The 26,472-nt window shown below is 38.7% G+C and overlaps 1 protein-coding gene across 5 annotated transcripts in view; it reads right to left on the reverse strand.

Annotated features, from left to right (window-relative positions):
* Positions 1-26,472, reverse strand: part of HSD17B12 (hydroxysteroid 17-beta dehydrogenase 12) — a 137,747-nt gene that overhangs the window by 43,037 nt on the left and 68,238 nt on the right. For all 5 annotated transcript variants that reach the window (XM_036326127.1, XM_036326128.1, XM_036326129.1 and 2 more), the window contains one exon: positions 2,055-2,162. In XM_036326127.1, the coding sequence (XP_036182020.1) occupies positions 2,055-2,162 (108 nt within the window). The remainder of the gene's footprint in view (positions 1-2,054; positions 2,163-26,472) is intronic.

Here is a 26,472-nt window from a genome sequence, read left to right on the forward strand (position 1 = left end):
CAGGTGTTCCAGATCTAAGCTGAGAAAAGAAGAATTATGAAAGACTCCAGGCAACATTATAAGTATTGACACAAGAAGAACATGTAGACAGAAGGCAAAAACTAGACCTGTGTCTTCACTCATATTTTGCTACTGGCTCTCCTATAAGTGAGGCAGTAGCAGTGTGGGTAGGTGGGGCATGGTGATGTGTGATATGGACCATGCAGGAGCTGAAAAAGATGGCATGGCTAAGCCAGGTTTAAGGCACTGTGTAGGGATATATATGTTTAACTTGTTTTTAAATTGCATTACCAAGAAATTATATGAAGAACCATTTTTTTATAGTATGAGGAAAGGAGGTGAGGTTGTGAATAAAGAAATGTTAGAAAACTTTTTTAAAGCTTTCTCTTTGTTTCTTCTCCTTTTATAGTCCAACTAGAGGCCTGGTGCATGAAAATTCATGCACTGGAGGGGGGCCCCTCAGCCCGGCCTGCCCCTCTCACAGTCTGGGAGCCCTCAGGGGTGGGAGGTGACCTGGCGATCAGGGGAAGGCGATGCTCCCATCACACCTCTGCTGCTGCCACTGCAGGCAGTTCAAGCCTCAGCCAGCCCTAGTTACTGTGCCTCAGGCCAGCCCTGGGCAGCTGGAGGGCTAAGGGGACTGGGGGACTCTGGAGGCAGGCACCCTGGCGGGGCTGAGGGGATTGGGCGCTGCCATCTTGTGGCTGTAGGTGCTGCCATCTTTGAGGGCGGGGCAGTAATTAGCATATTCCCTCCTTATTGGCTATGGGTGCCGCCATCTTTGAGGACGTGGCAGTCAATTAGCATATTCCCTCCTTATTGGCTGTGGGTGCCACCATTTTTGAGGGCAGGGCAGTCAATGAGCATATTTCCTCCTTATTGGCTGTGGGTGCTGATATCTCTGAGGGCGGGGCATCCAATTAGCATATTCCCTTCTTATTGGCTGTGGGCGCTGCCATCTTTGTGATGGTGTGAGGGTCAATTAGCATATTCCCGCTTTATTAGATAGGATAAAGAAGACATGGCAATTCCCAGGTTCACACCAATTTAGGCAGGGAGATAAGAAGGTTCAGCAGAGGAAAGTTTTTCTGAACTACATACCCTATTTCTTCACAGAAATGGCTCAAAGAATTTTGGATAACTTTTCAAAGCCCGTTTTCTTTCCTTAAAAGCTGGCGAATATTTTTCATAATAAAGTACAATACTTCCATATCTCAAAAAATCATGTTTTTTGTTAATAAGAGCAAGGTGTGACAAAAGAGAGTAGCAGACTTAGATTTAAAAAAAAAAAGAGGGGGCTAAATGCCAGTTGTGTCACTCAGTCTTTATGTGGCCTTAGGCAAGACCCTAAGCTCTCTTAGCCACATCTTCAACAGGGGTGATGTCTCCCCCAAGGGGACAAAAATTGGTTGGGGCCCAGCCAGCATGGCAATGTGGTTAAGCACTGACCTATGAACCAGGGGGTCATGGTTTGATTACTGGTCAGGGCACATACCTGGGTTGCAGGCTTGATCCCTACCTAGTAGGGGGTGTTCAGGAGGCAGGAGATCAATGATTCTCTTTCATCATTGATGTGTTTTTCTCTCTCTCCCACTCTCCCTTCCTCTCTAAATAAAAATATTTTTAAAAATTGGTTTGGGGCTAAAGAGCATAAGATCTTATTCTTTATATGTGTAAAACAAAAATATACATACATAAATGAGAAATGCTTTTCTAAGCCTTCATTTCTCAACCATAAATATGGGTAAGCATCCTTCACCTTACAGGATTACTATGATACAAATATAAATATATACAGAGAATGAGAGACTGGAAATAAAGCAAGCAGAGAAAACAACCAAATGAAGAATAGTCATTAAAATATAACTAAAAATACAAAGATTCAAGTAAATATAGATTAATATAATCTAATAATCAATTGTATTAATAAGATAATTTTTGACTCACTAGTTTTATCAACTGAGCACCTAACCTCCAAAAAGAAAACATATAATCATAGTAAAAATCAAACAATAAATGCAAAAAGAATATATAACTGTGGCAAAGATACAAACCTAAAACACCAATTTTAAGGCCTTCCAAGCTTGTTTTAATTTTATCATATATATCTTCGGATGCAAAGTCAGCAGCAATCGTCTTTGTTTCCACTTTGAATTTTTCTCCTGGGGAGAAAACACAAATGGGGAGAGAATTAATATATGGCAATTAAGCACTTATGCCATTGTCCTTCCAAACTCTTTTTACCCCCTAATTTGATATAAAATTTAGACCAGGATAATTTTAGGCAACCATGAGACGATCTAAGACATGATATAAAGACAACACAATAATTCCACAATAAAATTCTAGTGTTGTCACAGAGTTGGAGGGATGTTCCTTAATCAGTTCTCTTTCCAAAAATCAATGACTACTTTTTAAACCCTTAGATACAAATAATAAAACATGATTCACATCATAATGTTATATACTCTTTAAATATCACTGGCTTTGTGATTTTAATTGCAAACTGATGCTTCATTATCTCAGGAAGAAGTCTTTATGCTGTAATGTATTTTAAAGTGTGATATGTTAAAACAAAAGTTCATCTTATTAAAATGAAAATAAAAGTAATAGGATTCTATTGGCATTTAAAAGCTTGGGTAATAGTTAATAGTCACTACATTTAAAAATCCACACAGAACAGTAACAGAGCTACAAAGTGACACAAGGAAGACTTCACAAGACCATTAAGTTCCAAACAGAGCTCATGGAAATAACAGATTGCGAATAAGACCCTGGGAAAACAGGACTCATCTGATGTAACCATAATGTTTACGCCTGCCTGCACTAGTGAGTCCTTTTGAGAAGATAGCATAGACTGTGAGGTCACCCAGACATGGGTACCAATTTCATTTCCACACTTACTTGCTAAATGACTTTGACATCCCTTGTCTCTGTGTGAGGTTCAAGTGTTATCTACTGGCATACAGGAGGCAATCCACAAAAGTTGGTCTCCCCTTTCTCTCCTCAAGTAATCCCACACTCATATCACTCAGTGAAGTTCAGTGGACTAAGAAAGCTTATCTTTGGAAACTGATGAGAATTCATTTAAAAATCCAGTTTCTAAACGAAATGATTCTCCATTCGCACACAGGCAAATTAGCGCATCACAGAGTATGCAGCACTAACCCAGGAAGCTTCCACTCCTGACCTAAAGGATTTATGTCTAAAACTAAAGAGCCTGTTCACAAGAGATGTGGTTCTTGGTTAGACTCAGTGAAAAGTATTGACCCCAGGTAGGAATCCATGAATAAACCGGAGGGTATTAACTGTATGGCAAATATCTTGTCTGCTGTGAAAGGCACACTTACTATTCCACATAAGTGAGTTACTATATGTGCTCATGTAATGGAGAGCCAGATAGACACAGAGCTGTCATTTCATATAGCTGATCCAACATGTCTCACTATAAATGGTTCGCAGAATTTACCACAAGTAAATAAAAAATCTTTTATTAGAGGCACCAATTCATAAGGGAGGGTGGGGAGGAGGACAAAATCAAGAAGCTGAAGAATACCTTTTATTAACTATAAAATAGGAGAAATTTATCTCTTTATTTTGAGAAAACCAAAGTATGTTGCCATACTAGCACCATATACTGACATTTAGGAAAATTTCTCTCTAGTAATAAAAGCCACTTCACAACCCCTTAATCAAACTTATTTTTTCCAAGTCTCATAGGATGTACTTATGTTGCAGCCTGGTATAGATATGCTGCTAAAAACAAACAAACAAACAAACAAACAAACAAACAAAAAAAACAAAAAAAAACACATTCAGAGACACTTTTGGAAAAAAACGTTATTTAATAAGAACCCTAAAGTAAACTCTTTCTTTGTGTTCACATTAGAATAAGCAAAATGGCTTCTGATGCAAGTTCTTCAAGATAAATAACATTTGAACTTATACCTGGATTATTGTGAATCATATTCTAGTTAACACTGCTGCTTTTCTCTTAACTTACCTTCACTGCCTCAGGCTTTCTCGTTTTTTAACGTAGGTCAGCTCATGACTCTCCTCTCCTCACAAACCTCCCAGAGTTCCATCTCACTCACAGTAAGGGCCAACGTCTTGGGCAACAACCTAATTCTCTCTGAACTTATCTCCACCTACTTCTCCCCCAGTTGCTCCCCAGTTCCAGCACAGAGGCCCCGAGGAGTTCCTTAAACACACAGTGATCTCCAAGTACACTCAATGCTTTTGCTCTTGCTGCTCCCTCTGCCTGGAATGTCTAGAAGTCGGACATCCCTCTCACTATCCGAGACCACTGGCTCCTAACCACTCGCCTGCCTGCCTGCCTCATCGCCCCTGCTTGCCAGTCTGCCTGATTGCCCCTAATTGCCTCTGCCTGCCTGCCTGATCGCCCCTAATCACTCTGCCTGCCTGCCTGATGCCCCTAACTGCTCGTCTGCCTGCCTGATTGACCCTAGCCACCTCTGCCTTGGCCCCTGCCACTTTGGCTTCATCCAGAAGGACATCCGGAATGACGTCTGGAAGGTCGTTTGCCGGTCTGGTCTAATTAGCATATTATACTTTTATTATTATAGACTTTTCTGTTCTTTCATAATACCCTAGCTTTAATTATTCTAGCTTTAAGATAAGTTTTAATATTTCTGACAATGCAAGTCTCTGTTATTATTACTCTTTTTCAAAAGTTTATTCGTTATCCTTACTTTTTTAGTCTCAGTTTTTATTGGGACTGCATGAAACATTTCAATTAAATTTATGGAGAACGACAATGTGGCATTCCTCCAGGCTCTCCATTTACTCAATGTCTCACAGAAATCATGTGGTTATAAATTCTTCAATAAATTAAAGAACTAAAGAATTCCACTATTAGAATACTACACATCATTATGCAAAGATACTCAATGCTGCTAATTATTCCTACTGATTTGAACCAGTTAGTATTTGAAATTGGATTGGCTGGCATCCTGCTACTTACAGTTGTGGCCAAATACAATCATGCCCCCCTCCCATTCTGAGATGGTCTTGGCCCACTGTCTCTCAGCCTAGTGGCTGAAACCAAAAACTAAGAAGCAAAAAAACCCACAACTCTGATAATTGATATGAGATGTTCAAGGCAATCAACTTACTAGAAATGGAGGCAAAAATCAACTCTGGCTTAAATGGTAGAGAATAAAGCTAAGAAATAGCTGGGCTGATGATACCATTCATTCCCTTTTTATCTACTAGACCACTGAAAACCACATAACCACAATTGTGGAATTACAGAAAGCAAACATTATTCATTACTATAGAGCTATATGACAATGAAGGCCCTCACTCTCTCAAGCCACTCCATCACCTGCAAGAATGGGTGCCCCCCTCCTACAGACACATTGCTGATTTTTACTCAGAGGACCTGAATTAGGTCCAAGTCAAGCCTGGAATTGACAGAAAGGAACTGCACCCATATGTAGTCTCAAGATGCTGATAAAACACCTCTCAGTATTCAAACTAAGATATTTTTAGGTTCAAATCTAAAAAAATCAGGAACACATTCCGAATAGCTTTATGTTTAACATATTTCTGGTCTGGTCATCATTATTTTCATTTTTCTCAACAAACTGCTATCGCTTAAATCTAAGTCTTTCTCTAAAAGACTGGAACAGAAGTGAGGACCATATCCTAAGTCTTTCTCTAAGAATAATTTTATAGGCCTTAGAAAGACTTTCTTCATTTCCCCTTTTGATGTCTAGGGATATTAGGTCTGAGAATGCTAGAAAAGAGGTCTAATCTACATAAACCCATGCATTATTTACAATTTTTCTATTAATAAAAACCAACGATAATATATTAATTCATTTGTCCCTACATCTGCTCCAAATAAACTATTTGTTTTTCCCCCTAAATTTTAGGTACTATCCATTATGAAAGTTTGTCACATTTACCCTTCCCCATCTTTTCCGTATTAAAACTTTCATCATTTAAGATTCACATTGTGCCACCACCTCTGTGGACTGATTTTTTACAATTCCCATTTTCTCCAAGGTTAAGCTATTTACTCTGTTGGCTGTGTTCCTAGAGACAAAGCTTCCATATAACCTTATTAAATGCTTACCATACTCTATTATTCAAAGAGCCCTTATTTCCTAACAAACATAGATCATTTTTTGTCATCTCTGTGTTCCCAGCACCTAGCACAATGCTTGGCATATATAACAGAGGTCACTCAATGTTTGTTGATTGAGTAAATGCATCTAGGCCAAGACGACTGACTTATTAACATCATCTTCTCAATACTTCTCGAACTCTTCCCTATAGAAATAAAATTACATTGCTGGTAAGAGATGTCTATGTGAGATACAATATAACGTAAAGTACTTGCTATAAGCATGTTTAAGCATTAAGATAAATTGAGAACAACTCAGTTCTTCCATCTGTCCTACAAGGACACTATCATTCTCATAAAAATAGAAACATTTTATAATTATAAGAAACCTCAGAAACCATCCAGGAGCTTAACCCAGGGGCATGGAGATGTTGGTTAAAGGTATTTAAAGTATGGGCCCCTCTCTCTTTACCCTGTCCTGAAAAAAGATAATTAGGGAGAAAGGAGAGACTCTTGGAGAAATAGTCCTATATTCAATGCCTATCGATTGTATCTTCTTAAATCTAAATTCATTCAAATCTATTTATAACTATAAAAACATATTGCATGCTTTTAAAAACTCCATTTTTGTAGAAAATGTTTTCCAATAGTCAGAGATGTAAAAAGTACGAGTCTTTTGTACTTTCTCTAACTTTAAGGAGAAAACAAACAGAAATTCTCTTCACTTCCCTCTTTTTCTTATTTTCTTTATTTCAAAGAGGCTTTACCATCTCCCTCCACTCCCTACTCCTTGGGGTGAGACACCACCCTTAGGTAGCTCTGGAGAAAAGGTGACTGTGTTCTAGGAGGTAATAATTTATCTGACTCCATTTTTAAAGGCATATTTAATTATAAAGATCAGATTGCTAAACAAATAATGTTCCATTTCTTTTCTACATTGTCCTTGAAAATATATTAATGATAATTTTAATCTCATGAAGAGACCCACTTTCAGTGAAATAAAAAAATTGATCATAGCATTATCAGGATTCCATCTCAAACCAAGTAGCTCTTTCTTTTAAGCCAGTGGTTCTCAACCTTCCTAATGCCTCGACCCTTTAATACAGTTCCTCATGTTGTGGTGACCCCCAATTTCAGTGTTACAAACTGAACATAATTAAAGCATAGTGGTCAATCACAAAAACAATATGTAATTATATATGTGTTTTCCGATGGTCTTAGGTGACCCCTGTGAAAGGGTCATTCGACCCCCAAAGGGGTCGCGACCCACAGGTTGAGAACCGCTGTTTAAGCCAAGGTTATTATATTTTATTCATTACAACCTATTTAACTAGAACAACCATCTGTAATAAATAAAAACCTTATACCATGTGAATCTGTTCTACTGATAGGGCATGAATAGGACCCACTTTTTGAAAGCCTCGAGTTCTACCCTTGGTTCAGACACTGTAGACCCCTGGACAAGGCACCTTTGAAGAAATTTTCAAGTAAGGATGTATATTTTCTACACTTTGGGGGGGGGGGGGGGAGAAGCCTGCCAATGGAAACATCTGAATTTTATTTTTTGAGGTGAGAAAAATGTAGAAAACATTCCTCACATTACTATAGTTAAGATCCAATATGATTTTGCTAATACTATGGAAGCAGAGTGTTTTGGACTGAATGTCTGTGTCTCCCTAAAATTTGTATGTTGAAGGCCTAACCCTCAATGTGATGGTATTTGGAGGTGCAGCCTTTGGGAGGTAATTAGGCTTAGATGAAGTCATGAAGGTGAGGCCCTCATGATGGAATTAGTGCCCTTATAATAAGAGGGAGTCAGAGAGAGCTCTCTGCCCACTCACATGCACCAAGGAAAGACCATGTGAGCAAATAGTGAGAAGGCAGCAATCTACAATCCAGAAAGTGGGCCTTCACCAGAAACGGAATCTGCCAGGACTTCCCAGTCTCCAAAAACATCTATAATCATAAAAGCATAATATGCTAATTAGACTAGATGTCCTCCCGGACGACCTTCTGGACAAAGCTTCAGTGGAGGGGGCTGAGGCAGAGGCAGCACAGATTTCATGCATCGGGCCTCTAGTGAGATGTCTGCTGGTGAGGATGCCCAGACTATGATATTTTGTTACTGCAGCTCAAGTTGACTAAGACGCAAAGCTTGTTTGAAAAACCATGGCATGAAGTTTAAAGCCCTGGACTTGAGTGCCAGCTCAATCACTTGTTGGTTGAGGGCTCTTCCTTCAAGTCTTTTAACCTTCAGGAATACTATTACTATAAGAAATAACACCCACCCTTCAGAGCTCTTATGAGGATTACATGTTATAGAACATGAGAATGTACTTTAAGAAACTGTAGAGTCTTATACAGATAGATGTTTTCTTATATCTGCCAATGTCTACAAAGATGAGTACATCACATATAGTTGCTTTTTTCCCTAAGTAGTTCAGGCTACGTATGGTAGGCATTATTTGTATCACTAAGTCTTTCCTCTTTGCATCAGATGCATATCTTTTTTCAAATAAAGATATGCACATCCAACTCTGCCTTTAAAAAAGTGATGTATTTATTTATTTATTTATTTATTACGGCATCATCCATGGAATCAATGGTCATGATATACTACTTTTAGCCACACCTTTTGGTGAAGGAGTTATGTGTGAACCCAACTGTTGCTCTAACAAATATGAACAAAGCATGCAAAGAAAAAGCAGCTCATTCCTGCAGAGTGGGATTTTAAATAAGAGGTGACATTTGCATTGAGTCCTTGAGGAACAATCAGCCTTGCAGAGAATGGGGAGTTTGGCAAAGGCAGAAAGTGGAGGAAAGGCGCAACATGTTGAAAGAATCCCTGTGGATAGAGTATGTGGTACACAGGGAGAAATGAGAAGAAAAAACTGTAGAAGCAAGCTGGTGGAGGTTGTGTGTGCCGGGATAACAAGCAGGGCCAGCTACATAATTGTGGGGCCTAGTGCAAAATAAAAAGGCAAGCCCCCTCTCCAAAAAGTATTAAGAATTTCAAGATGCTGACAGCAGAGCATTTAATCAAGTCCGGGCCCTTCTAAGCACAGGGCCCTGTAAATAAGCTTATACTTCATCCTGTGTGTTATAAGTACTTAGCAGAGGCGATTAAGCTAGGAAGTGACAAGGTCACACTTGCGAAATGCTAGTGGCAGAGGAGAGGGCACATGGCCTGTTATAAAAAGTGATGCGGGGCAGGAAGAGGGTACAGCAGCTGCTGCATGAGCCCCACTAGAGAAGAGGCCCTAAGGGAGAGAGGCAACAGCAGGAGTGGGAGGCAGGCAGCTCAGAGACACTTCTCTGTTAGAGGCTGATGGATTTTCCCACTCATTAGATACACGGCTTTAGGGAGAGAAAAGATACAATGGTTTATCCATTTGCTTTAGAAATCTGGCTAATAAACCATCGTATCTCAGAGCTAAAACAGTCTTCATAGTTTCATGTATGAGGCAATATTACTATGATTATTGCTTATACATTTTTATCATGTAAAATATGTCCCTGTTATTTTTTAGTAAAGCAAGTTTGTTTGTTTTTTCTTAAGGTAGCTTACTTCTTCTCTTTGTTGGTTGAAAAATGAAATTACTACCAATAAGACTTGGGCCAGAGTTGACCAATTTTCCATGCAGGATAACCATGAACTGAAATCAATTTGGAAAGCAAAAGAGATATTTTTGTAACCCTCCATAACATTCCTCCCTTCTTCTTTCAAAGAGAAAGATAGCTAAAATTAATTAGAAGTCAAATATCACACAGTACATTTCTTCTAAAAATGCTGATAGAGCTCCTTTTTAAAAATAACCTCTTTTAATTTTAACCTGTCACTTTGTTCTTATATGATTCTGTTCTGGTTTTGTGAAGAAAAGTATTCTTTTCAAGATCTGAGTCTCTCACTTTGGTATTTAGAAAAAGGAAGCTTAAAAGTTGCTTTTGTTTCTTTAAAAAACAAAAGCCAACCAGAAACTTTTGAAAAAATTACCATAAAATTTTAAATATCAACTATTGAAATGAGTATTTACTTTACAGCAATTAACACTCTGAAGGTCAACATAGTTAAACAAAAAAAAACCCACCCCCTTTCATTTAAATTGTTCAAAGAGCATAGTTTTCACACATTAAACCAAAATAAAAGCAAAAATGCTTTATTTGGAGTCTCTTCCTGCTCTCTAAGAACTAAGGATAAGAACCTGACCCAAAATGTCACAATATGGCCTGTCCTAAAGGACCCTGCTCAAATTTGACCAGTTGTCCCAACAATGTCCTTTACAGCAAAAAGGATCTAACTCAGAATCACCAGTCATAGTAGCTGCCACCTCTATTTAGCCTCTTCCAATCTGGAACAGTTTTTCAGACTTTTCTTCACCTGTATGACTTTGACACCTTGAAGATTACAGGCCAATTACTTTGTAGAATGTCCTCATGATTAGATTCAGGTTATGTATCCTTGGAGGGAATTGCACGGAAGTGAAGTGGTGTTTCTCATTGCATCCTATCAGATGGTACACAATTTCAAATGTCCCATTACTGATGATAGCTTTGATTTCTTATTAAGGTGGTGTCTCCCAGGCTCCTCCACTGTGAAGTTACTATTTTTCCCTTTGTGATTAACAAGTATTTTGGAAGGCAGCTATGCTCACCATTACACCAACACTGCACAGTTAACAAATATTTTAGTACTTTGTGGGGAGATATTTTAAGACTACATAAAATCCTCATCAAAATTTCTATTTATTTTGCATGCATTTATCATTATTAGTATGAACTCATAGTTTCCTATTTTATTCAATAGATTATAATTTGTTTCTCTCCTTTCAATTTTAATGTTAAATTTGTCCAGATATGGTTCATGGGACAGAGTCCCTTGAAGCTGGCTTCTGTATCTTTTTGACATGCCTGCATTTTTCTTTGACTATTTTCTTGCATTCTGGCACAAGATATTCCAGGTTCATCTTCTAATCTATCTGCCCCAGCCCTGAAACTAGCCATTTCTTCAAGGAGCTCTGGATCCTTTATTAGAAAACAGAATCTAGAAAACAAGATCTGGGTGCTGAGTTTGCTCTCTGCTCCCAGGAAAGACCATAAGCTTTAGCAAACCAACTGTTGCAGAGCACAGGCACAGTGCAAGAACCTATAGGGGAATGTCCCGCAGAGGAATTCGTTGCCATTACCTGAGAAGCTTTGACAGCAGAGCCAAAGATGCAGTAGGTAGGCCTTGGGGTTCTCTTCCAGAGCTCAGATCATTGCAAATCATTTTTTAAATTAAGCACACAATTGTCTTTGATACAAATTGCATAATAAAGGCTGATGAAATGCTATAACTTAAGCCTTAGTTTAAGAAGGGATAGCTTTATTTGTAGTCTTCATTTGGTAGATACAAGTCTAAATAAATAAAATATTTGAAGCTTTTTAGGGGCAAAACAAGCTCTTGGTTACTTATTGAGTTTCATGTTAAAGATATATAAGCAACTCCATTCTTTGCCCAAAGCATTTCCAGAAAGTGTACCAAACAGATATTGAAAAGTAGATTTCCACAGAAACAATTTTATAATTGGAATTTCTATTACTAATATCAATCATAGCTAAGCACAATAACATAATATAAATACACAAACATATATCATTAGCCTCTATAATAATTTAAAATAGTAAAATAATGCTCCTAGTACTGATTGTCTTGAGGACCCAGCTTACTATAAAATATATATAGCATATAAAAAATGTAACTATCATATCACAAATTTGGCCTTAAACCATGTTTGTTAGTCTGACAATACATAATAAAACTGCCTTCTTAGAATTTAGGAGAGCTATTTGGACAATATGGCCCTTTAAATAAAAAGTTCAAAGAAGCATAAGCTAAACCTTTTATATTAACAAATTTCTCTGTAGCAGACAGTGTCGTTTCCATTGCCCTTACAAGTTGCCTCAAAGTAATGTTGTAGAAATTCCATAGATATTATTAGAATGTAGGTAGCATGAAGGCAAAAATTAGTACTTAAAAATAGCCAAAATAAGATTGGCTATTAGGCCATAATATTAATACACATTCATTGGATCCAAACCAGTTATTAGAGTAGCCCCTGAACTCCCTAAAACTGTAGGCAAAATATTCTGTATACATAAATCCTCAATGTCATCAATAGGTTCTGAGACTTAGTTAAATGAAACGATGTTTAATGAAACCAATTTTATCACAGGCTAACTGATATAAACAAGAGTTAAATTCCTAAGGCATATCTCATCAATGTTATAATAAGACAACATTGAACCTATTTGAGGTCCTGCTGTATATACATATTTTTAATAGGGTTAATTTTTTATCACTGGGATTCACAAAAAGATCCATGACACTCAAAAGAGGAAATATTTTTGGTTTTGTGAAGGGTCTGGGCTGTAATCTTACTGACCTTTCATGATGCACAGCTACATATTATATACACAGAGTTGGTTCATGAGTTTACTATTTGTGGTATGGGGAAGGTTCTTTTTTTTTTTAACATAAAAACAGACTTTTTCTAAATATGCTATGCTGCTATGCTGCAACTTGCTTTTTTTCACTAGAGATTGCCCTCCATATCAGTACATACAGACAGACATTTTAAATTACATAGAACAGCTGGGCCATAATTTATTTAATCAGTCATTCAAGACATGAGTAGGCACATATCAAAAGAAGAATTCATTGTATTGGAGAAGGGGAATATATCATAGCACGTTAGAAAGAAACAGAATGTCAATGAATTCAGAGGAACTTTTACAGGTCATCAAGACTTTTTTTTTTTTTTTTTTTTTTTAGACAAAGGAAGGCTGGGGAAACTGCAGCATGTGTATATTTGTTACCTCCAAAGCAAAAGCTGTTTGACCAGAAGTAATGGATGCAACTAAGGTTGCCCCGCTGCTTCCAGGATCCCTCTCCAACCAAAGACATTATAATAAAAGAGAAAAAGGCATACAAATAAAGTATGTAAAATAAGTCATAACCCACATGTAGTCTAGGGAAGCCCGTCTTAGGGGAAGGTCTGGGGAAGAATATAGGGAAGGCTATACCACAGGCAACAAAGGCAAGAACTCATAAGGAACAGCATCTGAATAACGTACTAAAGAGCCACACTGAGCCAAAGCACTCAGTGCTTTGTGGACCCTGGACACATATTTCACCCCCATAATTACGGTCCTGACAGATGATAAACCATGTGGCTGCAGTTTTAATCATTCATTTTAAGGGTTGGAAGAAAGCACTGATCAAGGAGAGGTGGACGCTTACATTCCCACTGTCTTGTATACAAGCTGGTCCAATAACACAGCATCTGTGAGGGCTGAGCCCTGTCTCTAACTAAAGAGAAGAGTGGACTAGGGAGCAAACAAATTAGTCAGTTTCTCATTTTTTGCTGCTATAAACAATTTTATGCTGCCTGAGTTTCCCTGTAGGAAAAATTTCTAGAAGTAGAATAGTCAGATCAAAGGGTACATGTGTTTATAGACTGGGTAGAGGAGGAAAGGGAATCACATTTTTACAGTTTGTACAAATGAATTAATTAGTTGGCTAATTTCAGAAAACAAGTCGCACCTTTGTCATTTTAAGAGAAAAAAAAATACTCCCTTTGGTCAAGATGGGCTCCCAGGCCTACAAGAACTATAAAGAGAGCCAGGCTGCAAGTCGTAAAATATACAAAGAAACAAAGTGTGTATCAGAAGACAGAGGAGTGCTGGAGTAGGGAAAAAATGAGTCACTGGAGGAGGTCCTGGAATGTTCATCCAAGCACAGGCTGGGGAAAACGGCCAGAGGCATCAAACAGTTGGTATTCGGGCAAGGTTGCTCCTGTCATGGAAATGGAGATGCCAGTCTCTCTTCACTTCATGCCCTTAAACATATAAACTCTCTGGGCAAGAGATGGCATGCTCGTGAAGGGAGCCTCTGGCTTTATTTTGGCTTCCTCTGTACAGCTGCCTCCAGGGAGGAGTTATACTGTCAGTATACTGATTAGCTATCCTGTAGGTATACTGATAAGCAGGCACCACAGTCATTCAAACTAAGCTTTCGATTTTGTTTATCAGCCCATTAAATGTGGTTTCATGCAAGTTTCCTCTCGAAAGGCATGCTCACTGAGTATCCTGACAAAAGTAGGTCTCAGGACCTATAAAGTTATCTGCCAGCTCCTCAATCTTGGTCAGTTCTCAGGAGTCTGCTTTGGAGCCTAACAGGTGGAACTGAAGCTTTCTGTCTTGGAGGCACATGGACCGTCTGTGCCCCGCCCAGATCAGCGGACTCTGGCTGCAATCCTTGGTGCATCACTGCAAAAATTGCAGGTGCACAGCCCTGGACCATGGCACTGCCAACAGGCCAGGCTCCACCCTGGAACTGGGGTTGAACACTTTCCTCTTGCAATTTAGAGCTCTGTTGTTCTATTTTGGACTTAAATATTTCTGTCATCTCACAGTGGTGCTCTTTAAAAAAATCACAGTAGCAGCTTCTGAGTGCCGGACACTGCACTAAGTGGTTTATGTGAATTATCTCAGCTAATTCCAATAACGATCCCAGAATACAGGAGAACTGTCTCCATTTCAGATGAGGAAATTGAAGTGAAATAGCTTGTCCAATGCCAGAAAGCTCTGTTAGAGGCCAGATGGGAAGCCAGGTATCCAGCACCTGAGAAGGCATCTTACTTCCAGCTACACAAATCTCTTAATGTCAAACGCTGTTTCCTTGTCAATTGAGGCTACAGCCTTACATTTAGATTCAAATTTTTGTAAGATACAAAATAAGAAAATTTTCAGTAACTGTAATTACTCTTGTTCTTCTGAATACTGTCACTACATTTAACCTATAAATCTAGTTTTGAAACTCTCAGTATATGATTATCTGGAAACGGCCCTGGACACTCTGGGACTGACTAATCTTCTGTTAATAAAATTAATTCAAATCTGGATAGTCTCATGATGGTAAAAAGCATATCCTCCAAAGTCTCTTTATAAGGCAACTGATGCTATGGACATTCATCTACTCATTCAATAAGTATTTATTGATGCCTACTATGGGTCACTCAGGCACTGTTATGGGGACTGGGTCAGCTGTGACCCAAATCAAGCTGCTTACCTTGGAGCTCAGAATCCATTGAGTCAGTCAGAGAAAGAAAAATATCACATGATCTCACTCATTTGTGGAATATAATGAACAAAAATAGATCCAGAGACATAGAAGCATCAAACAGATCTTCAAACCTCAGAGGAAAGGCAGGGGAGGGTTGGAAGGGGTGGGGAGTAAGAAATCAGCCAAAGGACTTGTACGCATGCATATAAGCTTAACCAAGGGACAGAGACAGTAGGGAGGTGAGGGCTGATGCTGGGGGACGGGAGCGGGCTGGGAGAGGTCAATGGGAGAAAAAGGAGACATATGTAATACTTTCAACACTAAAGAATTTACTTTCAACAATAAAGAATTTTTTTAAAAAAAGAATCCATTGAGGGGCAAACAGGAAAGAAATAGTTGAAAATATAATGTATCAGATTTGGTAATAAATGCCATCAAGAAAAAATAAAGCAAGGTGAGAGGTATAGAGAGTGAGAGAACAATTCTTTGAAAATGAGAATATTTTTTGAAGCTAAAAAACTGCCTATTTCCGATTTGTTAAACGGGTACAATATTCTGTTTAAATTCCTATGTCAAATCCTAGTGTGCAACAAATTTGTACTGTCACAGGTAATGAATGGATCCAATTATATAACTGATTGAATGCTGAATCCTTAAAAAGTGAATTTTCCTTACTTGTTTTTTTTATACCTTTTAATTATTTCTAACCAAAATAAAGGTTTGCTTGGAGGTATTTATTTTATAAATGTCAACCAATTTTATATAAAGCACAATGTGTCTATCATTAATAAACTCCATGTCTCTACATATGTGTTTTAGTCAGATTTTTAGGAAGTCTAATTGGTAGCTTTGAGGAAATCAATTCATAAATCCTAAAGATAATCAATAAACCCAGTATAGTTTTACATAAGACATCGTGATTTCCTCTTTAAATTCTCTTCAAATCACTAGAAAATGTAGCACCAGAGGCTTGCACCGTCACATAGTAACTACTGGCTAGAGCTCCTATCTTATTTGGGGTAAGAGCTCTGGTTCTCCAGGCTTCCCCACTCTCTCTTGCCTCACCCTAATTCACTTGATCCATTTCCACTGAATGAATGGTCTCCATGAGCATATGCATTTCTGACTTGGATCTCAACTGAACCCTTTCCGTATATGCCCAATGTATAACAGAGAAACAGAAAAAACAGGTAGATAGTAAAATATATATTTTTAAAACATTCAATGTTTAACTTAAAAAAGGATGAGAAGCAAAAAATACACTTTGCATGCTATTTTTTAAAAGTCTAAGGAGGAATTAAATGCAGACATTGAAAAGAAACATTTTGTAGGCAGAATAAGGACAAAATTTGAGATTTAAATGTATTTACTTTCAGGAACAGGAAAACCTTACATTGCACTATAGATTTGGGGTGATCATGATTCATCAACATAGGTTCATCAATTGTAGCAAACATACCAATCAGGTATAGGATTTTGAGAATAGAGAGTATACATATGGTAAATTTCTGTACCATCCACTCAATTTTGTTATACACCTAAAACTGCTTTAAAAAGTAAAGTCTACTTTAAAAAGTAAACTGCAAAATAATTTTAAAACTAGAAAGATGACACTTTCTCCATAAAATATTCTTTACTTTTAAAAAAATTCTTCAAAATGGCTTGGAAGTATTTTCTTTCCTTCAAAACCATTCATAAAAACCTGACAACTTAAAACACATTCACAAAAAATGATCAAAAACCGCTTACATTCCCTTGATGCTCCACTTTACTCAAGAGAAAGTCTGGACTTATTCTCCATTCATACATGATCACAAGCTAGTGTGATCATAAGATACTTTACTTGCTTCTAAAAATATATGAATATTCCTAAAAGTCTGTGCAGTATACTCAATTTTCTTCATCTGCTATAAACAGCTGCATTGTATAAAACTCCCAGGAGCAATGTGCTATGTAAAATGATGATTTAAGTAACATTAAGCCCTTCTTACAGAAATCATCTTGTAGTTGTGCCAGGAGAGAATTCAATTAATAACATTTTAGGTATTGCATGTGAAAAGGTGATGGAAAGAAAGCAAAGCCAAAAAAATAACAAAAATATTTTAATTCATGATTCGATTAAGATGATACATGTTAGCCCTAACCGGTTTGGCTCAGTGGATTGAACATCGGCCTGCGGAATCAAAGGTCCCAGGTTCGATTCCGGTCAAGGGCATGTACCTTGGTTGCGGGCACATCCCCAGTGGGGAGTGTGCAGGAGGCAGCTGATCGATGTTTCTCTCTCATCAATGTTTCTAACTCTCTATCCCTCTCCTTTCCTCTCTGTAAAAAATCAATAAAATATATTTGTAAAAAAAAGATGATACATGTTAGCATATGAATGCACATATCTGTTCTATAACATTTTCAAGAGTAAATTTTTAAGGGAAAACAAGAATGGAGAGTGAGGAAGGAGGCTTACGCCTGCTTACTTTATATTTAAAGCAGTAATTTACAGCATATTTAGTCCCAACTATCTTTAACGTGATCTTTAAAATGATAGTTAAATCACCTCACCACCTGGAACCATGCCAAATGAAGGCAAACAGCCAGGTGAACCAACTTATAAAATCTTTGTAGGCTGAAAACTTTTAAAGTAGTTAAATGAAAAGGTTAGATGTTCAGCCTTCAAAACATGTTCAGGTTTTTTGGGTTTTGTTTGTTTAGGTTTAAAAGTTAAGACATAAAAATAGTTACTCTGCAATCTCATTAAATAGCTTTTGTTTCATTTTTGTTTTCCATGCAGTGCACAGAAGGAATAAGGTATAGGTGCTGATTCTGAGTCTGCTACTATATTTGCAACATGATCGTAAGAAATGTTTTGGAGCCCAGTCGGTGTGGCTCAGTGGTTGAATGTTGACTTATGAACCAAAAGGTCATGGTTTGATTCCTGGTCAGGGCACATGCCTGGGTTGCAGGCTCAATCCCCAATGTGGGGCATGCAGGAGACAGACCATCAATGATTCTCTCTCATCACTGATGTTTCTATCTCTCTCCCTCTCTCCCTTCCTCACTGAAATCTATCTATCTATCTATCTATCTATCTATCTATCTATCTATCTATCTATCTATCTATCTATCTATCTATCCATATGCCTAATATGCAAAGTGTCCCCTCAGGAGTTCAATCAGGAGACCAGGAGTTTGACTGGGAGACCAGGCATTCGATCGCTTGCTATGACGTGTGCTTACCACCAGGGGGCGGCACTGAACGAAGGAAGGCCCCAGCTGGCAGCCAGAAGGCCTGATCGGCACTGATCACCGGCCAGGCCTAGGGACCCTTCCCATGCATGAATTTCGTGCACCAGACCTCTAGTAAAATATATTTTTTTAAAAAGCAAGAAATGGCCCTGACCAGTTTGGCTCAGCGGATAGAGCATCAGCCTGCGGACTCAAGGGTCCCAGGTTCGATTCCGATCAAGGACATGTACCTTGGTTGCAGGCACATCCCCAGTGGGGAGTGTGCAGGAGGCAGCTGATCAATGTTCCTCTCTCATCGATGTTTCTAACTCTCTATCCCTCTCCCTTCCTCTCTGTAAAAAAATCAACAAAATATATTTTTTTAAAAAATCATTTAAAAAAATAAATAAATAAATAAGCAAGAAATGTATTGGATAACTCTCTACTAAAGACCCTGAAACAGCAAAGCCTTATGTATGACAAAAAGCCTACAAGTACGTCTCAAGATAAGTTCACTTATAGGTATAGATCCAACAGAAATGCACACACATGTCCTCCAAAAGACATGCGCAGGACAATTCATAGTAACAGTACTGGTAATAACCAAGAATGCAACAACTAAACTCATCACATACTCATCAAAGGATGAAAAGAAATGTACTAAAGCTACATGTAAAAATACAGATGAAGCTCACAAACGTAATAAGTCAAAATTCAAAGGACTGCATACTGTGCTATGCAATGTATATATAAAGCCCAAAGAAGTATCAATTAAGTGACAATGTTAGAAATTGAGACCATGATTACTTCTAGGCAGGAAGGGGGTAGTAAATGGGAGGGAGCATATGACTCTCTCAAATTTGTGATCACTTATTAAGTATTTGAGTAATTTATAGTTTTCCTACATCTTACATTTATATTGTTTTTAATATCAGCATTTATAGATGTGTTTCTGTTATGAGACAAAAGCAAAATAAAGAATATGTTATAAAGTATAAACATACCACACTAGAAGAAATGTATTTCATTGACAATAAGGCATATCCAAGTGATAAAAGGTTCTACAGTCCCTGCAAATGAAACAGAATTTCTTTCCAGATGTGTTTCTTAGAAAGGCTGTAAAGGATAATAGTGGATGCAAACTCAGCGGTCCTCAGGGGCCAAGCACGTTACTCAAGTGAGTGAATAGAGCCTAATAGAAGTATATGCACATGCACAGTGTGAGTGGGGAGGGCTGTGCCACCCTGGACAGGGCAAGGCCATTTAAAGGGCAACTGGCCCACAATTCCAGCTGATTGCTGCCCTACAGGAAGGTTGGGCCCCGAGTTAAGAGATCATTTGGATTTTCAAAAGAAGACATAAATTAAAATTTATGTGAATAACTGACATGTGCTGGTTTTTAAAACAAAAAGTGGGACAAGCAAAACTTGTCTAAAAGGTACCTGTTTGATATATCAGAAGAGAAGATTGCTATGGCAACAAGTCTCTAAGGAATCAGGAAAAACCCGAGGAATCAAGATACCAGCAAGAGATGCCATTTCTTCCTCTGAGGAAGATAAAAGCCTAGGTATCTGGAGACACATGCTGAGTAAAACAGGCCCTTTGTTAGGAGGAAAACAATAAGAAATGGCAGAGAAAGTGTGGGGAGATCTCTACAGCAGTGGTTTTCAAACTTCATTGCAATCCGTCCTTTTATCAAGATAATGCAAAGCTCAAGTTATTAAACTGATCAAAGCACAGTGACCAACACTGAAGCAGTAGGAAAGCTGGAGTCCCACCCATGAGGACAACCCCTATCTGGCTTGTGGTCCAACATCTAGCCACACAAATCACTACTTAAAAAACACACAAAGGATGAATAAAGGCTTTTTAGAGTTGGGTAGTGATAGCAGCACCCTCCATACAATTCAGATCTGGGAGTTAAAAAGACAGGTTCTAAGCAATTCGAGATTAGCAAACAAGGTACACATTCAAGGCACCTTGGGACCCTGGATTAATACCATAAAGGATAAACTGAGGGGGGTGGATAATTAGAAATATCAACCAGGAGTAGAAGGAAAACTAGACCTACAGTTAGATGGCCTGCAACTGAAAATCAGCTTCTCAGCCTTCCGTGTGATCTTGGGTTACCTTGCCAGGCTGTCCACATAATGGTTCATAGGATCAACTATGAATATTCATCCCACTGCTTATTCAAAAAAATCTCAAATATGACTGTTAATCAAAGCTTATTTTAATGTCAATACACAGCTTTATTCAGTAATTCAAAGTCATCCTTAAATACATGGCTATGTCTTAAACAATGAAGAGAAACAAATACATCTATTTTAATTAAAATTTTCATATATCCTTTAAATGATCCAAAGATAATAACTGTAATTCAAACACCATCACAATGTAAATTTAGCTTAGTTTGTTTTCTTATTCTCTTGATGCTGTATTATTCTCACGTTATGTTTTGGGGATATACCTCCAAAGTTACCATTCAGTGACCCAGCAATAATGTTTAAAGTATATTTAAGAGAATGGGTATAATGGAGCACACAGTTATGGAGAAGCTGAGGTCTGAACTCCATTCAACTCTTATTAATTAGGTATGACTTGATTTCTCAGACTTAGTTTCCATATTTACAAAGTGAGGGTTTTAGTCCATCAGTAGTTTCTAAACAGGGATGCCCTTTAAAATCATGTGGAGTATGTTTTCCTAAACATGCCTAAACATGATTCTATGGATTCCACAAAAGTGAATATATTTATATTTGTGGCTTAATATTTTTTAACATATTTTTTGTTGACTTCAGAGAGGAAGGGAGAGGGAAAGAGAGACAGAAACATCCATGATGAGAGAGAATCACTTATCGACTGCCTCCTGCACACCCCACACTGGGGGTCGAACCTGCAACCCGGGCATGTGACCTGACCGGGAATCGAACCGTGACCTCCTGGTTCAAGGTCCACACTCAATCACTGAGTCATGCCGGCAGGACTGTGGCTTAATATTTTTATCCTATTGAAGAGTGACTCCATTTTAGATAATATACATCTCTACAACATTAAACCAAATAGAAGCACAATAAAGGCTGATTCTATATCAACATTTTTTCTATTTCTAGTAGCTTGCTGTCATTAAATATTAATCCTATTTGTGTGTTTTTTTAAACAAAGGAATAAAGTAATTCAAAATATATGAAGTTTATAGCTGATTTTAATGGACTCCTCTTCTCTTTGGTTCTAGTATTAGATATAGCACTAGATCATTTAAGTTAGTTGATTTATAGTTATTTTCAAGATTAGTATGAAACAAATTATGCATTTAATAAGTAATGGTATAATGACATGACATTATCAAAACAATGAATAATTAACAAGAAACTGTATAACTTCACTTGATGGAAAAGTCCAATTAAAGTGACCCTTTTTGCCCTAGCTGATTTGGCTTGGTGGATAGCGCATTGGCCTGCGGACTGAAGGGTCCCAGGCTCAGTTCTGGTCAAGGGCACATGCCTGGGTTGTGGGCTTGATTCCCAGCAGGAGGCAGCTGATCGATGATTCTCTCTCATCATTGATGTTTCTCTCTCTCTCTCTCCTTCTCCCTTCCTGCCGGGAGCTGGTCCATCCTTGCTGTTTCAAGGGACCTGGCATATATGGCATATTGTTCTTAATATGTTTGCTCACCTTCTTGGCACTATGTGTTTTAACCAAGGTCTCCTCTCTGAGAAAGGTTGTTTCCCCAGGTAGGGATTTTCCCCTGAAGTTAGGGAGGGAATAAAACCTCTTAACTAAGTGCCAGGCGGGTAATTAATCACTTTAACTACGAACAATCATGCTTAAGCTACATAATCTTTACTCCCTGGAATGAAGATAAGAAACGCCCTAACCTTTGTAATAGAGATTGATAGGATTGAATCAACTGGTATAAATACAGATGCAACAAGACAGCAAGACCCAGAACTTAGAACACAGAACTTAGAAGACAGAACCTACACTCAGAACCTAGACACAGAACCTACACAGAATCTAGAGACAGAACCTAGCGAGAGAACATGGCAAAAGATCCTGGACTGTACCTGACTACAGAAATTGGCAAAAGAACCTGACTAGAACCTGATGACTGAACCTGGCTGGAGAACCTGGACAGAACCTGGCTGGAGAACCTAGCGAGGGAACATGGCTACAGAACCTGGCTGGAGAACCTGGAGAACCTAGCAAGAGAACATGGACACAGAACCTGGCTGGAGATGCTAACCAGAACTTCGCTGGAGATCCTGACCAGAACTTGGCTAGAGATCCTGGCTAGGCTGCTGATCAACTGAACGCTGTCTTCGTGTCATTCCTTCTTCGCCGACTCCGTCCACACCTTTGGGGACCCCTGGACCTGCTGGGGTTGGACCCCGGCACCTTCCTCTCTAAAATCAATAAAAATATATTTAAAAATAAATAAATAAAGTGACCCTTTTCCATAAAACTTTCAAAGTACTTTCTCTCTACCATGAAAAAGGAAGAAATCCTATATAAAACTACTAAGCTTTACAACTGTTTCAAAGAATATGCCTTTTTATGTATTCTTTCATAGCTGAAGGCTGTACCCCAAATTACAATTATCCACTTATAACAACAACTAAAAATTCAATAGTGGGAGGAAAAACACTAATCATCTACTTAACTGGGACCCATTTCAGAACACCTTGGTCCCACATTCCCCCAATCAAAAAAAGGTTTTTTACACAAAAATCCCTGAACCATCAATAATCCAAGGTAAGACCACTTACTGTTTTAAAGAAACCATACAAACATAAGCAAACATTTTAATTAAGAGGTATAGCCAGTGTCTGGCCATGGAGCAGCACACACCCACATGCCAGCTGTAGAACAGCCACGTTCAAACAGCTGCCTTGATTGGAGATGCAGACCAGCACATGCTAATTAGCCTGGGACAACTAATTAGTAGGTATGCTACATTTTTAACAAAATATCCACCCATATTACAGATGTTGCTCTCTATCTCAGTCAACAATTTGTAACAAACAGTAGTAACCAAGGTGAAATAAGGTACACTCCGTGAAATTGCTTAGTTGAACAGCTTTACAACAGGATCCCACATTAGCTTAGAAAACCACTTGTGATAAAATTGGAACATAAACTAAATTTCCATATAAGATTAAGAATAAGACGAGGTTTCCAAATGGCTCTTCAGTCACCAAAAGAATACTTGTTAAGTAGGCACACCCCTTTAAACCATGCCAGGCTGCATGCAAACATTTTCAGAAGGATTGTGTCCTTTTCTCTTTAAAGTCTAATGCAGACAAATGTTTTTAGGCATATGTGGAGTTAATTATATTTACCAGGAAATCTATAATAATAAAAAAAAATGGGGGGAGAAGACGTAAAAGGGGCCTTCTGCTCCCAGTCATAATGTTATAACGGAGGTCAAACTTATTCTATTGCCTTAAACTAAGAAAAGTGGACTAAATATATGAAACAATGGTTCTCAGATCTTGAACAATAGAAGGTTCAGGCCAGCAATAGCCAAGAGAAGGTAAACAAATGAGGGTGGTTGTCCTAGTTTATTGTCCTGAGATATTTTCTAGGCCAGTATGAAGAGGAACTCAAGTAGAGACCAGCATTCCCCCCTGAATTGAGGAAACCAATGAGCATTTGAGGAAGACAGAGGCCCTGGAATTAACAGGCAGAGTACAGAGAAAGAAAAGAGAGTGAGAGAGAGAATGAGAGCAAAAAAGACAGGCAGAGGTGGAAAGGCCATACATACTATTTATGTTCATGAAAGTAGAGGGAGAACATTTTAAGAAGAGATAAGAGCCGAAACCGGTTTGGCTCAGTGGATAGAGCGTCAGCCTGCGGACTGAGAGGTGCCAGGTTCGATTCCGGTCAAGGGCATGTACCTGGGTTGCGGATACATCCCCGGTGGGGGATGTGCAAGAGGCAGCTGATCGATGTTTCTCTCTCATCGATGTTTCTAACTCTCTCTATCTCTCTCCCTTCCTCTCTGTGAAAAATCAATAAAATATATTAAAAAAAAAAAAAAAGAAGAGATAAGAAAGATATAAAAATGACCTAAATTTTCATATGGAGAAAAAAAATACAATGTCTACATTAAAAAAAAAATTCACTAACAAAATTAACAGATTAGTCACTGCAGAAATAAAGTTAATGAATATTAAGACACGCCATGGCCACTATCTAAAATAAAACCGACAGGAAAAAAAGGAACGCAACATCAGTGAGTTGAGGGACAACCTCACTCTGTTTAAATATATGTATAAACGCAATACCATATTTCTATGGGGGAATAGAAAAAATAATTGATAAATAGCCATTTTTTTTCAAATATAATGAAAACTAAAACAAATAAATTTAAGATAAACTCCTCCAACTAGGAGAAACATGAAGAAAACTACACAAAGGGACAAAATATTCAAAGCATTGGTTAATGATAAAGAGAAAATCTTAAAAATAACGAGAGGATATTTTTCTTATTGTCACAAGGAAAAAACTGAAACACACACAAAGACATGGAGGCTAAATAATTGGTTACTAAACAATGACTGGGTTAACAATGAGATCAAGAAGGAAGTAAAAAGATACCTTGAAACAAATGAAAATGAGAACACAACAACCCAAAAATCTATGCAACATAGCAAAAGCAGTCCTAAGAGGGAAATTCATAGCATTATACGCCTACCTCAAGAAACAAGAAAAATCTCAAATTAACCTTCTAACTTTACACTTAAAGGATCTAGAAAAAGAATAACAAACAAAGCCCAAAGTGCAAAGAAGAAAGGAAATAATTAAGATCAGAGCTGAAATAAACAAAATAGAGTCTAAAAAGAACAATGCTAAAGACTGATGAAATGAAGAGCTGGCTTTTTTAAAAAGTAAGCAAGATTGACAAACCTTTAACCAGACTCATGAAGAAAAAGAGATAGGACCCAATAAATAAAATCAGAAATGAAAAAGAAGTAACAACTGACACCAAATAAATACAAAGGATTACAAGAATACTAGGGACCCAGTGCATGAATTTATGCACCTTAAAAGGAACTGGGGGCTGTGAGGCTACAGTAGGCACAGGGGCAGGACTCGGCCCATCCTCCACGACACTCCCGGCCCCTCCTGTCGTGGCCCCGGTCCCCTGTCTGCAAGCAACCCCACTCCCGCTGCCGCCACTCCCACACACTGACAGTGTTGGCCCTGCTCACACCCACTGACGCACCCGCTGACGGTGCAGAGCGATTGGGGCCGTTGCCAGCAGTGGGTGCAAGTGGGGCCCGCGTTGTCAGCAGGTGGTGAGCCACGGCTGCTGCCTGATCGCCCCTCAGGCGCAGGGGGAAGTGGAGAAGCCCTCAGGGGCAATTGGGGCCAGCAGCCGCTGCTTGCACCTGCTGATGGCACCAAGTGATCAGGACTGGTGCCAGGCACTGGCTGCAGGTCTAAGCGGTGGCTCCGGCACTGGCTGCGGGTGCAAGCAGGGCTGGGGCTGGCAGTGGGTGAATGCAATGGCTCCAGCGCCAGCAGCGGGTGCAAGCACCAGGCGGGACCATGGCATGCAGGAGCGAAGAATTTTCAGTAACCACCAGAGGCTCACCCTGATGACAGGGATCAGTGGTCTGCCTTAGTGTAGCACCACCCCTCCCCCCATCACCTGCTCCACCATCCCTACGCAGCCAATGCCCGCCATGTTCCACACACACACACCCTGGTGGTCAGCGCACGTCATAGTGACTGGTTGTTCGGTTATTCCGGTTGTTCCACCATTCAGCCTATTTGCCTTTTATTATATTGGAGAAGGAGGATATTACAAACAACTATATGCCAACAAATTGGACAGTCTAAATGAAGTGGAGAAATTCCTATAAATATACAATCTTCTAAAACTGAGTCAGGAAGAATCCAAGAATCTTGATAGAGCAAATATAACTAATGAAATCAAAGCAGTAATAACAAAAACTCCCAGTAAACAAAAGTCCTGGACCAGATGGCTTCACAGGTGAATTTACCAAACATTCAAAGAACTAACACTTACCCTTCTCAAACTATT

Source organism: Myotis myotis, unplaced genomic scaffold (assembly GCF_014108235.1).
Source record: "Myotis myotis isolate mMyoMyo1 unplaced genomic scaffold, mMyoMyo1.p scaffold_m19_p_10, whole genome shotgun sequence".
NCBI classification, from domain to species: Eukaryota; Metazoa; Chordata; class Mammalia; order Chiroptera; family Vespertilionidae; genus Myotis; species Myotis myotis.